The 13,598-nt window shown below is 43.1% G+C and overlaps 2 protein-coding genes across 5 annotated transcripts in view; one reads left to right on the forward strand and one right to left on the reverse strand.

The window, feature by feature from the left end:
- PLAG1 (PLAG1 zinc finger) overlaps positions 1 to 2,280 on the reverse strand; it is a 57,033-nt gene extending 54,753 nt beyond the window's left edge. For 3 of the 4 annotated variants that reach the window (XR_010883283.1, XM_067290469.1, XM_067290468.1), the window contains exon 1: positions 2,086 to 2,280. The gene's annotated coding sequence lies outside the window, so the exon portion shown is untranslated. Of the gene's footprint in view, positions 1 to 1,177; positions 1,267 to 2,085 lie in introns of all 4 variants that reach the window. The other variant, XR_010883284.1, reaches the window with a different exon arrangement.
- Positions 2,281 to 2,526: 246 nt separating this feature from the next.
- Positions 2,527 to 7,415, forward strand: CHCHD7 (coiled-coil-helix-coiled-coil-helix domain containing 7). The gene is made up of 4 exons (XM_067290471.1): positions 2,527 to 2,635; positions 5,599 to 5,671; positions 6,231 to 6,329; positions 7,187 to 7,415. Exons 2-4 carry the CDS (start codon positions 5,618 to 5,620, stop codon positions 7,286 to 7,288), a joined length of 255 nt encoding a protein of 84 aa, XP_067146572.1. The 5' UTR covers positions 2,527 to 2,635; positions 5,599 to 5,617; the 3' UTR covers positions 7,289 to 7,415.
- The last annotated feature ends 6,183 nt before the right edge of the window (positions 7,416 to 13,598 follow it).

Genomic DNA, 13,598 nt, shown 5'->3' on the forward strand with positions numbered 1-13,598 from the left:
ATCTGCATGTTTTCCCCCTATCGAGCTGTACTAATTTATCGGACCAGGGCTGATTTAATACCTTTGCATTTAAAAAAAACCAAAAAAACCCAGCAACAACAAACCATCCCTTTGCTAGAGGCAGAGGTACTGCAGAGGTGATGATAACTATAGGAAAAGAGAAGCTGTCTCTTTAAAATGCCCTGCTATGTCCCTGATCCCACGTGGAACCAACATCAGCAGCACTTTCCCATTAACTTCAATGTGAGGCAAGATGAGGCATCATTATTTTATATAAATAAAACGAGGAGACTGCAGAATACATTCCTTGTAGGACACAAACAGGTGAACTGAGCATGCCAGGGAAACCAGCAGCCGGTCGCAGAAGAGGTGCCCTGCCTCTGAGCACTCTGGGCTTTCCCTGTGGAGCATTACCTCAACCCCATACTCCTTTGAAGAATCCAGTTTAAATAGAGGAGGGAGCCACCAGGAAAACTTGCAATTGAAAGGCAACGAAAACGTACTTTATAAACCGGAAAGGTTTACTCTCTGCTTCACACATCCTAATTAGATCAGGAAAGTGACACTACAAAGGCGTTGCATTCCGGTCCGAAAGAAAAAAAAAAGAAAGAAAAAAAAAGACAGAGAAAGAGAAAAGAGTCCCCCTCTCCCAAAATCCCCCAAACACACAAAAAGCATTAAAAAGGGAAGTTATAAAGCAGCATATACAGCTTTTATCTTATCTAGGATCACTGCACATTACCCCAAAGTTATGCACTTTCTGCACTATCATCTCCCCCTACTTCTCTCTCCTGAAAGGGATTTTCACGTTTTCTCATTGTCGGTGGAGAGTTATAAGAGGCTTTCGCCTTCCCAAAGAATTCATCAACAAAAAAAATAATAAATATTAACTCCTTGCTCCCTGAAACCTTAAAACGGGCTCAGGAAGACACGGCTTTTATTCTGTTACCTTGAGGAGGAAAAGGGGGAGCAGCCCCGATTTTTAAGTATTTTTTGGCATTTTTTTCTGATTTTTATTTTGTTATATGCCTCAGTTCTCCCTCCATTTTGGTTGTTTATGATACTGACAACAAGCTGTCCCTGCGCTCTCTCTCTCTCTCTCTCTCTCTCTCTCCGGATCTCTCCTGCTTTCAGTTAGCAAACCCCCCTCCCCAAGGCAACACGACTCAGTACTTACTTGGGTTCACACTTTTCTCTAAACACACACCGATGGGGAAGGGAAAAGCCTCCGGGCCACTCGGAGGGGGAGAGCAGGCAAATTCGTTTCTTTATTATGAAAAAAAAAAAACTTTTGTCCAAAAAACGCAGGGAAAGGGGGGTCGAGTGCCCCAAAGTCCCTCCGGATCCCCCCAAAGACGGAGCCGCCGGGTCCGGGGGACACCCTCCGGGTAGCCGGGTCCACGGGGGAAATTTCTGTGCGAAATTCGGCCGGTTTGAGGCGGGGGGCGAATTTATATTAATTTTTTCCCTCATTTTTCGGCACCGCGGTCTCTAATGTCTTCCGCCGCCTCTCGCCGCTCTCGCCGCTGTCACTGCCTTCCCAGCACAGGCTCCGGAGAGGCGAGCAGGGGAGGGGGCGGCCGCGCAGCTCCTGCCCCGCGCCGCCGCCGCCGCCGCCGCCGCGGCCCCGGCCCCCGCCGCGGCCCCGGCCCCGGCCCCGGGGGTCGGCGGCGGGCACCCCGCGCCCTCCTGCCGTCCCCCGGGCGGACCGCTGCCTCGCCCGCTCTCTCGCGAACCAGTATAGCGCCGCGGGGAGGGAGGGGAGGAGTGCAGGAAACTCCTGAGAGAGGTTTTTCTGAAAATCATCTCTTTCTCCCTCCAAGGAAGAAAGAAGGGGGGCACCGCTCGCATCCCCTCCCCTGTTTTTCTCCTCAAGGGGGGTCCGACGCAGGGTGGTGGGGGGCCGAGGGAGACGGGGGAAGAAGGATGGAAGGGAGGGATGATTAACACAAACTTTTCCTCACTGCTCGCTGCTCCTCTCCTCTCTCCCCCCTCCTTCTCCTCCTCCCCCTTCATAATTTAAATAACCCTGATATTTCCCTGCTAAACCCCGGCGCCGGCCCCCCAAACCCGCAGCAGACTCACCGCGGGAGCCTCAGCATCCCCTCTGCGCCCCGTTTCCACCCTTTACAGTGTTCTCCGATTTTTCTGTAATTTTTTCCCCATATTTCGGGCTGGACGCGGCGGGCCTGGAAATTGTTTGCTTTCCCGTCTTTCCAGCAGCCATTGTAGTGTATGCGCTGCGGTGCAGCCCAGCCTGCCGCACACGCCGCGCCCACACCGCCCGCCGCCCACACGCACCGCGGGTTGGACGCCTCCCCCCGTCAGTCAGCGCCGCGGCCGCGCCCCGCCGCCGGCGCCTGCGGCCCGCGCCGCCCGCGCCGTTGGTGGAAGGAGGCGCCGCTCACGGCCGGGGCGGGCCCGCCGCCGCCGCCATTGGCGGCCCGGCCTTGCCACTCAGCGCCGCCGGGGCGTGGGCGGCGGCAGCGCTGGGCCGGGGGGAGCCGCGAGGCCGGGAGCGGGGTAGGCTGCGCCCGTACTTAAGCGGGCTGCCCGAGCCGCTGACGTCTTTCGAATTGGAGACGGGGCTGCTTTCTCCCGCCGCGGGCTCCCGCGGACGCGGCCGGCGACGGAGGTGAGTGCCGCCGCCGCCGGGGACCCGGCCGCCCCTGCCGCTTGCCCTTCGCCGCGCGGCTCCGGCTCCCGCCGGGCTTCGGGCTGCGCTCGCTCGTCCTTTCGCCCTGCCGCGGGCGGGCTGGGGGAGCCCTGCCTCGCCGGGCGGTGGCGAGGGGGCCGCGGGGCCGGGCGGCGGCGGCGGAGGGGGGCTGCGCCAGGCCCGGGCACCGCTCTCCGGCGGCAGGTGGTGCCGGCGGCGGCCCGCGCGCGCACCGGCGGCGGTTGGGGCGCGCCGTGCCCCGCGCGCTGTGGGGAGAGCGCGGCCGCCTCGCCGCCTCGGCGTGGGCCCTCGCCTCCGTGGGGGAGGCGGGGGGTGGGCGGCGGGCGTCCGCGCCTCTCGGGGCGCTTGTGTCGCCTCAGGCTCTGGCTGGCCCTGCGGCGGCCTCCCCTCATCCTCTGAGCCCGGCTCGCCCCCCAATCCTCCTCCGGAGGCTGAGGTGGGCAGGCCAGCTCTGTAGTGTGGAGCATCCACACCCGCTCGCTGCCTCCTTCCCCCTCCATTTTCCCCGTTTTAGTTATCGGTGAAAGCTGTAGAGCTTTTCTACAGCCTTGGCCCGAAGGGTTTAAGGTTTAATAGCCTCGTCTGTATTGCAATATAATTAGCAATGCTGTATGTAAATATATGCTTTTAAAAAACTTTTAATGGAAGGAGCCCGTGGAAAATATCCTGATGGTTTATGAACTGAAAAAGCCTTAGGGTTAGAGAGCACTAGCAACAAATGTATTTCTCTGTGGTACAGTTTGCAACTGTTAATGTGTTAAAACATAATTAAGAACTGTGGAATAGACAAGCCCTTGGTTGTGGCTGGGCTCAGACCTGTAATCTTAAAGCAGGAAGAGAAGCATGTGGATGTGTAAAAACGGTGGGAAAAGTTCACTTCCTGCTAAACTGTTAATTTAATCAAATAGTAGTGTTTGAATGTAACTTGCTTGCCCTTCATAGCTGATAATGTTTCAAATTTTGAAGAACTTCGGAAAGGGGAGAGAGGAGGGAATGTGTACAGGAACTATCAGACTTTTGATAGTACTAAGTATGTTTAAGCATTTGCCTGCTCTGAACTTAGCAGCTTCACGGGAGCCCAGACTGCCCATTCATTAAGTAAGGTGTTTGATGTGTTCTGTGTATTGTTTCCTAGACTCAGGTACATTAGCAGACCCTGGCAGTGTAATCAAACTGAACATGTTAATTCCAGTGTGTATAATGAACAGTGCTGATGTCACCCACAAATCATTTGGGAATCATCCTTCAGAGAAGAAGGCTGAAGTCAATATAATACTGTACTCCTTAAAACATACTTGCTTTGGTGGTACTTACTAATGCTTCTAAAATCAGTGTAACACTGAGTTACAACTGGATGTAAACAAATCTCCAACAATCTTGTGTCCATAGTACTGACTTAGATGAGGTATTGTGGTATGCTGCCTTTGGTTTGTTTTTGTTTGTTTTCTTTCTGTCTCCTGCTTTCAAATCTGGGATGATGCTATTGTTCTGCTTGCCTGTGTCCCCATTTTAGTTCTAAGTGCCTGGTCAAAAAATCCTCTTGCACCCATTTAAAAAAAAAAAAATCAAACACTTACCTAGCTATTAAAGCTAGCTTAAACACTGGATGGTTCTCAAAGGAAAGTGGAAGGGTTTCTTGATGCTTTTTTTTTAAGGCCAGTTTCCATAAAATTGTTTGTGTCAATGGGGAGTAAAAGAAAAAGTACTCCAACTGCCAGGAGATTATACTGAAGTTCTAAATGTGAAAATTAAGGCTTATTCACTTAGCTTACTTTTACTGGAGGAAAAAGCCTTCATCTAGAACATTGTTTTGTGTGAGTTTGTCTATGGGTAACTGCCAGCAGTATTTGACTTTTTGATAGCTGATATTGCACAAAATTGCCTTTTTACTGCAGGCCTGCAGTAAAAAGCCAATCAAACATGAACAGAAACACATTTGAGCTTAGACTTAGGAGCAATATCTTAAGAAAAAATAAACTGAGACCAAGCAAAGGTGCTATTTCTTAATCTCCTTACTCAACTGTGCTTTGGTTTTGCTGTTAAGGACTGGCTTTCCTTGGTCCTGTGTTCCTATGTGTGTTGGCTCAAACAGTCATATGGTAAACATTCATTTAGCTTTTTTGTTAGAACTGGTCTTTGTTTGGAGCAGCTATTTCCACCACCACATCTCTTCCAGAGCTAATGCATGGGAAGTAGCAAAGGGTCTGCTGCTGACATCAAGAAGAGCAATCTTGAATCTACGAGGCTATTGGTGCTGGACTCTTGCTGTCTCTCAAGCTCACAGTTCCTAGACTCAGTGTCAAACTAAAACTGGTCAAAAATGAGGTTTCAGGCTGTCAAGCATGCTGTAAGTGGGTGTCTCCTTGCAGGGAAACAGCTTTTTTTCTGTTGTCAAATACCTGTCTGATACAGCAACATAGGAGGAGGCTTCTGTACATCTGGAAAAGCTCAGTAAAGGATGCAGATGTCATGATCCAGTCAAAGAGTAGGCACAAGTCTGGGGAAGTTTTTTCTTGTGCTTGGCTCCCTAGCCCTGTTAACTGAAGGGTGTCTAAAGTGTTGGCTGTTTCACGTAGCTGTTTGTCCAACATACTAGACATACTAGATATGTTCACTTTCTCAGCAGTGTGACAGGCTGGTCACCACAGTGGCTTCACTCCCTGTAGGAATTTATCAGGTAGTAAGCATCTTGGTGATGGACTAAATTGGTTTGAGCTGTCTTGCTGTTAGGCGGTGCCCTTTTTTCCCCCCCTCCCCTTTTGAAATACAATTTTGCAAAACAGTTGTTTTGCATTAATTCTTTAATAAGCTACTCGTGCATAATTGAGGCCTTCACTAGATGCTGAAAAGGAAATTTGAATGTAATCCTCCAATACAACAAAAAATACATATTTAATCTGTTTCTTTTGTTTCTAACCAAGGTGCGAGTGTCCATCTAGAATGTCCAGACATGTACAACGGCTTAGAGACCATGATGTAAACCCATGTGTAGCGGTAAGATCAAATTGTGATTTCTGCTTATACATTTTTAGGCTAAAATACTAAGATAATTCTTCTAGAAATTGGGCTATGGATAGCACTTTTGCATGGGTATCTTGCATAAAAAGTTTCTTGAGTTTGAAGTGGGGGGCAGGGGGGAAATAAGCTGAAAATTACTTTGTAGTAAGTGTGAAATGGCAACCAGTAATTCTTCATAAATAGGAGTAACACAACTGGTAGTAATCTTCTGAAATTTCTGTGCTTAAATAAGAGTCAAAAATCCTGGTTAGACAAGCTTGATTCATTACTTTAAAATAGTCTTTTGTGAGTTATACCAAGCATCTCTGCAATCAGCTATCCTGTGGGCTTCTATCTTAATTTTTGTCTCCAAATGAAGTCATTGCTTGGGATTACTTACTATGCGTAGTGATGGATGTTAGCCTGCTCTCCTCAATATTATTATTCTTTCATCTGGGTAGCTTTATCTTCATAGACATTCAGTGATTCTTTAGAATTTGTACACTTTAGTACAGTAACTTCTCTCAGCTCTGAAGTACCTTTTCCCTGTTTAAAGGAAACGGATGCCTCTAGAAAATGTATGGATGACAACAACTATGACAAGAATATGTGTACTGATTTTTTTTTGAAGTACAAAAGCTGCAGAAAATTCTGGGTAAGCAGGTTTAAGCACAGCAGAGCTGAAATCTTACTCCGTACTTTGCTCTAACTATATTACTTCTGATATACTGCTTTCTGAACTCTTTAAATTTAATTGGTGCTGACTACCCCTGTTTTTACACTGACCTACAGACCTAGGTATAGTTCCTAGGTAGTCTCAATATGTGCTGCTGGAAGACTTAAGCAGATGTACATCAAACTATTCTACTTGGCTCTCCTAAGTTTACTCTCTTAGATTTTAAGTGAATGTTCTTACAATACCTGATATGTTTCCCTCTGAATCTGTCAGATATTTCTAGTAACAAGTTTTGTTTTAAATTGATAAAAGGAAAGCTATCCGAGGTAAGATGTCTGTCTAGTTTTCCATTATTTTGGGTCATGTTGTCTTAACCTAAGATAAAGTTTAGGAAGAGTTCGTTCTTCATCTCTGTCCTCATTTTCTTCTCCTGGGTAGAAAAGCTTTATGAGGAACTATCTGCAGTTGAGCTGCTCTCTACTCTCCTTGAATATGTCTTGCAAGTAAAGACCTCTTTAGCTGATGCTTTTAAATACTTGCACAAACAATGAAAAAACTGTTGTCAGACAACTGTATGTTAGTCTGACATGGTGTCATGGGAATACTGTAATTCTTCAAGAGTATTTGATTTCACTGTCTCTTGAAGCAGCAAGGTGAACTATCAGATAGCTTAAACTAAGTTCCAGTGCATCTAGTTATCAGCTAATCAGATCTAGAGTATCTGGATTCTGATATATAAAAGTACTTCTATGAAGAACCTTATTCAGTAGGAGCTCAGTAGAAGCAAAGACTCCAGAGAAATCTCTATTCTCATTCTCACTTTCTTCTATTTTCAGCATGATATTAAGATGCAAAGGAGAAGAAATGGTGTGAAACCTGAGATGCCCTTGGCAGAAGAGAGAAAGAAAATGTTGGAATCAATAGGGAAGCCCTACTGACCACAAACTGGCATTGTTTTACTCTTTTCACTGTACATATGAAGTCTTGTCAGCAGCAAGCTTCTTAAAAACTGGCAACTTTACTGTTGCCATATCTGGAATTAAAATAAGCTCTTGAATTTTGAAATAGGACTTCTCAGTTCTATTCATATTTCCCCTCATGGGAACTTGGTCTTCCACTGGAAACTGTGGGTACAACTTATTCTAGACGCTTTGGAAGCAGAAACTTAACTTGTTATGAAATGCTATCAAATTAATGCGAGTCCCAAAAAGTCTGTTCAAAAAGGGGTGATGGTGGGAGTTGCAATATAGTTCTAAGGATGAAGCAGATTTAGAAAGACTGTTTGCAACATATTTCTTGTATCTAGCTATTCTGACAATTGTTCTGCATTTCTCATGTGTGATTGCATCAGTATTTTCATGCAAACTGTGTTCCATGTCCCTGATTTAAATAAGTCTGTTCATGAACTAAAACCCCAAATTTAACAAGCTGTCCTTAGGAGGGCTTACCACTGCACTCATCACTGAAAGCAGAGGCTTGCTATAAATCAGATTGGTAAGCTTTGCTTGTTACAAGGTTAGAGAGGTTGATGAAGATAAACTGAACGTGGGTCTGAACTGAGTAGTAATAGTACCTTCTCTGGATAGTAAATAGATACTTCACTTGGGGGAAGCTAATAGACATGTAAACATATACTCTGAGTGACATTGCAGGTTTAACTATAGTACATCTATGTATGACTTTGTGGACAGCTGATGGCCTGGGCTTGGAAACCTTTACTCATACAGGACTCATACAGTTTGAACAGGATCTCTAATCTTAAGTAAGATTGATTCCTTAACTAAACTGGACAGTTAGTAAGTGTAATCAGTTTGCTATCTAGTGAAACACTACCTTCCTACCTTGATTACCTTCTGGTGTCCTGGCTTAAAATTACACCCTGTGGTAAAACAGGGGAAAAAACACTGTCGTGAGCTCAAGTTCCATGTGAAATCCTTTAAGACTTACTGCAGTGAAGCTGGCAGAACTCTGGCTGACCTCGTGGAGGATGGTGTAAAAGTGTTGTATCTATTTAGAGTGTTTTGGAAAAACTTCATGGCTTCCAATCTCTCCTTCTGGCTGACTTCTCTCATCTCTTTCTGTTAGAGGCCTATTTCTATGCTTAGTGGGATTTTTGTTTCCACCTTCCCCCTTGTTGTTTGACCTAACTAGTAACTAATGGAGATAACTTCTCTTTATTACTGTTTTCGTAATGTTGTCTTTTTCTTTCTGGCTGATCTTTTCTTGAGTTTCAGCAGTGGATTGATCATACCCTTTCTTTCTGTTACTGGAAAGAGTGTGTAACTCTATGCCTTTTGAGTGTACAGCTCCTGGTGCATAACTGTCCAGCCTCCAAACCATGTAGCAAATTCTCTAGTGGGTTCTGGTGAGGGAAATAGTCTTTTTCCAATAAAGGTTGCCAAATTCTTAATTTCTTTTAAATTATTTTCTCTGTACTTGCACTTTAAACTCTGCTGTCTTTGTTCATTGTGTTTTGTGTGTGGTATGGAGAAGAAATTTCCATAATAACTTCAAAAACTCTAACTTGCCTATCACCTCCCAATTCTTTTAATACCCTCCTACCTACCAGTCTTTTCTTGCATTCTTGGCCCAAATTCATTCTTTCATTGGTCTTAGCTCTTTGGTTTGTAGTCTTATTCCACCCTTTTTTCCTGATAGCTTTGTTCTTTCTCTGCTTTTCCTTTCATAGGCTGCCTTAGCCATGCAGTTTCCTTAATGGCCAATGCCTCTATTTGATCTGTTCATTCGCAGTCTTCAGAGAGCTGATTGCTCCCTTAGAGTTGTATCTCTCTGGAGTCTTCTGGTCTTGCTGCTTCTCTCCTCTAATGGCACATTCTCTCCCACTTGGCACAGGTTTGTCATTTGGCATCTCTGCTGCATCTTTGGGCATGTTCTCTTTGCTCCTATGGCTTTAGTTACTATTCTAGTACTTGCTGTTTTCCTGTTGCTGCACTCTTATTTTCTGGGCCTACACTTAAATCTACTGTATGTTTTAATAATGTATGAGGAAAAACAGTCTCTTTTCTTGAAGTGATTATGCTCATTCTTCCTTGCATGAGTTTGTTTCATGTAGTCATCTCACTTGTCTATCCTTGATTTTCCTTTCTAGTTCACCTTTTGGGTATAGAAAAGCCTTTTCTCCTAGGTTGTCACACTTGCAAATTCTTCCTGCTTCTATTTACTTACTAGTCTCCTCTGTTTGTTGGTTTTCTTGTAAGAGATGACTGACTTATCCTTAGACCTGAATAGCCTGTACTGCTTTAGAGTGTGTGGGTTTTTTTTAAACTACTGGACTTTAGAAAATCAGAAACAGAAATGCATTCTGTGATTCAAAATACTCTACGACACAAAAGTGAGATCCCAGGACAGGCTAAGGCACAAATAATGCAAGAACAATTTCTAATATTAGAGACTTTCTGATGATCACTGAGTACACATGGTAAACTGCTTGTGGATGTTATTGCAAAGCTGGGTTCTTGGTGAGTATCCGAGGGCAATTTAGGCAGTAGCCATATGGGTTTAATTCAGGTAGTCACCTGTTCTGGGGAGTATGTGATTTACTCATGTATTTCCACTGAGTATGTCTTGTGGTTAATTTCAAACAGCACAACTTCTTTTTAATGAAAAATCTTAGAAAACAAAAGTTTCTTCCTCATGCCATAATGCCTCTCGAGTTATCCTGTTAGTTAAATCTTTTTTTAGATGTGTTTTTTTTTTTTTTTTTTCCCCTCACTGGAGGTTACTGTCTTTGCTTTTACTACTGAAGCTCAGGGTAGTAAATTGTGGTAGTCAAAACAGTCTCTTATGCATGCAATGGTTGAGTTTTTTCCATTAATTTTTGTAGTGTGATTAATTATCTTTGGTTGTGAGCCAAAGATAATGGTCTTTTCCTCATATCTGAGAGTTTATATTCCACACTTCACTGAAACACAGAGGTAAGCTACAGACTGCCAGTCTTACTGAGCAGAAATAAACTGGGTTTGGTTCTTAGTTTCTCTAAAGCACACTTCTGAGTTCATGTACAGGCATGTAACATAAAGGACTAATGAGTCATTTAGAAGCAGGGGGAAGATTTTCCATTTTTGTAATAGTTTTAGAATTCTTCATCTTGTCTGTGTTCTTTTTTGTAATCCAAAGTATTACAAAAACCAAATCTGGATACTGGTGCTAAGATGGTTCACTTTTTTGTTTGACAGCTGGATGGTGCTGTTGCGCAACAAAAAGACCATATGAAAACAAAACCACTCCACTCCTGGAACTGGTCCTTTTTATGTAGGCTTTTTAGCCTCTTGGTACAGAGGTAGCAGAAGTCATGTGGGAAAGAAGCTTGGTGCTGTCCTGACACTGTAAATGAAAGAGGAGGACCAGAATCTAAACCACTGTGCTGGAAAGTGTAAGGTTTTTGATGCATGCAGCCTTAGAAGCCTTGTATTATGGTCCTCAGAACAATATTTTATTGTGGTCATCTGACAGAAGTAGCTGAGTACTGAGAATAATTGGCATGTTTGATAGAGAAATGTAGAGATGTGCTGTACTTATACCATGCAGTGGTCATTAAAATAGAACATGGTATGTTTGTATATGTATATTGTACAGAACTAAGATTCATCAGGTTTTGAATAAGTAATCTTGCCATCCTCCAGGGTTCTGTCTTGATGCCTCCTTTCTCAAAATCCTTTTCTGAGTGACTTCAAGTTTAACACTTTCCACATAATGATCCCTAAATAACATATGGTTACTTCCCTTCTGACATTCAAGCTGCTAAGCTGAATGTAGGTAACATGAAATCCCTTTGTAACTGCCTGTTTCTCTCTTCAACATCACTTTCAATAATTTCAGCCTTTTGTCTTCCTCTTGCTGATGCTGCTGACACTGTAGACACTGTAGACACTGTTCTCTTACTGTGGTGGTTTTGTGCTTTTCAGCTACAATACTGTCTCATGTCCTGATTGCCGTTTTACTTCCTTTTATCAATTATGCTGCTTTCTAACTTGACTTGTAACTTCATGATCTCCATATATACATGACGTTCAATGTTCATCTTGAAGTTTCCTTTTTCTATAGCTTTTTTCTCCAATTGCCTTTTGCTTAGTCTTCTCTTTCACAAGCTGATTTGTATCAGCTCTGGGTGGAATATCTTCCCTGCTCATACAGGTGTTAGTCAACTGAATTTTTCTCTTACAAATCAATCTAAAACTTGTTTCTTAACAGCACTGCTTCCACTTCTGCCCAAAAGTGCACTTCTGTAGCTAATTCCCTATGATAAAAAGAAAAGGCTATTCTAGCAGCAAACTCCAAGAGTATTTGTGTATCCATATGAAATACTAAGTTGGTAGCTAGTGAAAGCATATCTTGATGTTTTTTAAAGTTCTGGTAGCCCCTTCTCAAAAAAACTTTCCAATCTCATTTGTCATACTGTGGTGCCTTGTGTCTAATGCAGATTGTCAGCTCTGTGAGCAGCAACCTGCCATTTCTTATTAGTCTGTAGAATGCTATACACAGCTGTGGCACTCTAGAAAAAGTAAAAATAATGCTGAGTTTTGTTAGGCTGAGAGCTTCAAGTTTTTACTTGAATGTCAGAAAAACATTAATGTGGCAGACAGCCTAATTACTATTAGCAATTCCTTCCCAAGTTAATCTCTTCAGAAGAGACATAAAAAAGAAGGCAATTTAATATGAAGCACTCTCTCCTGATGCTGTCTGCAGTAGTTCTTTAATATATACATTTACATATAAATGGATTGTCTAACAAAATGAGAGACAAGTTGGAGCATGATGGCTCTTCCATCAATTAGGACAGATGTTTCTTAAGCTAATAAAATCCTTATTGTCAAAGCTGAGCATATACTGTTTTTTCTGAAACATCTTTTTAAAATTATTTTTTTAATAATTATTTTCTATATCTAGGCTTTATGTATAACATTTTCCCCTTTAAGCTGAGAGATTTACACTAACTCCTAGGTACTATATACCCCTAAGGATAATTCATATTCGCAGTCAACCTGTTTCAGGATCTGTATTTTTTTTATAAAGTTAAATTTGAACAGATTGTCTGAGACCCAAATTCTACACTATTTAAATCTAACTGGAATTACTCCACAGCCTGCTTCTGTGTGTGTTTTTTGTTGAAATTTTTTTTCTATTGTGTTGCGCTATTCTTCTGACTCTTTTTTGAAAAAGTCTCAGTACCCTTGGGCTACCTCTTCACCTAGTCTGATAAGCAGCTCTGGACTGTGAACGCTTTCTGATACTTAAGTAACCTCAACAGAACATGGACCTGCAACAAAAGTGAGTGTCTAAATTGTCAAAATTGCTGCTGCTTTTTTCTTTTAAGAGTTTCCATTTTCAAACAGTTTCAAAAGCATCTTGCCTATTCTTGCTCTTTCATCTTTCTTCTAGGTCACATGACTGGATACAAGCTATGGTCCAACTTTGGAAGCTGCTATGTAACATACATTTTCTGTTAATGCCAGACTTAAATTTTACCTGGAAAATGGTTTTACTCTTATACTACTCCTGCAAATACTGCGTTCTATTTTATCTTTTTTCCTCTGTTACATCTTTCATTCCATTTTAGTGAAGAGATCTTGTCTCTAACATCCTCAGCAGCACAGAAGTGCATGTATCTGACTACCTGCTTTTTATGTACAGTGCTTTTTATGTACAGCATTCAGTATTTTCAGTTTATACCCTTTTGTACTCTTTTCTCAGTGGTTTTTAAATTCAGCCTTTGCTTTTGGAAAGGTGCTATTAAATTCCTATACTTCAGCACCCTGACTATGCTGGATTATGTTTTGTTTTGTTTTTTAACATTTCACATGACAGGTTCCTGGCACAAAACCTGTCCTTTGTGCCAAGGAATATCAATGTCATTCATTGCCCTTTAAAATAAGAATAATCACCCTCAGTGACTGCAAAACGCCATGCTTTGCCTTACCTTTCCTGCAGCAGCCAGATGTTTTCTTGTGTGTGCTACAGATTGGTAGACTTAAAATAGAAAGATTCCAATCAATAAACTGCTTTAAAAAAAGAACAGCCCTCTTAAATTTATTCTTACGGGGATGAAAATGAAAGATTTCCTTGACTACTTTTCAGTAGAAGCAGTTGAATGTAAGTTTTGGGTGACCTGATGTGATGGTGTGCTTCCCCCCCCCCCCCCCCAATGATGTGCTCTCTCCCCCTCAACCTGACCTCCCTGTAAACAGCATGTAGGCAGGGGCTAGTTGAGCATGTGCTAACTAAGGCCCA

This window comes from Apteryx mantelli, chromosome 2 (genome assembly GCF_036417845.1).
Source record: "Apteryx mantelli isolate bAptMan1 chromosome 2, bAptMan1.hap1, whole genome shotgun sequence".
In the NCBI taxonomy this organism is placed as follows: Eukaryota; Metazoa; Chordata; class Aves; order Apterygiformes; family Apterygidae; genus Apteryx; species Apteryx mantelli.

Coding starts and splice junctions, on each gene's coding strand:
- CHCHD7 (XM_067290471.1), top strand. CDS start 5,618: ATGTCCAGACATGTACAACGGCTTAGAGACCATGATGTAAACCCATGT. Junction 5,672..6,230: donor ATGTAAACCCATGTGTAGCG/GTAAGATCAAAT, acceptor CCCTGTTTAAAG/GAAACGGATGCCTCTAGAAA. Junction 6,330..7,186: donor AAAGCTGCAGAAAATTCTGG/GTAAGCAGGTTT, acceptor TTCTATTTTCAG/CATGATATTAAGATGCAAAG.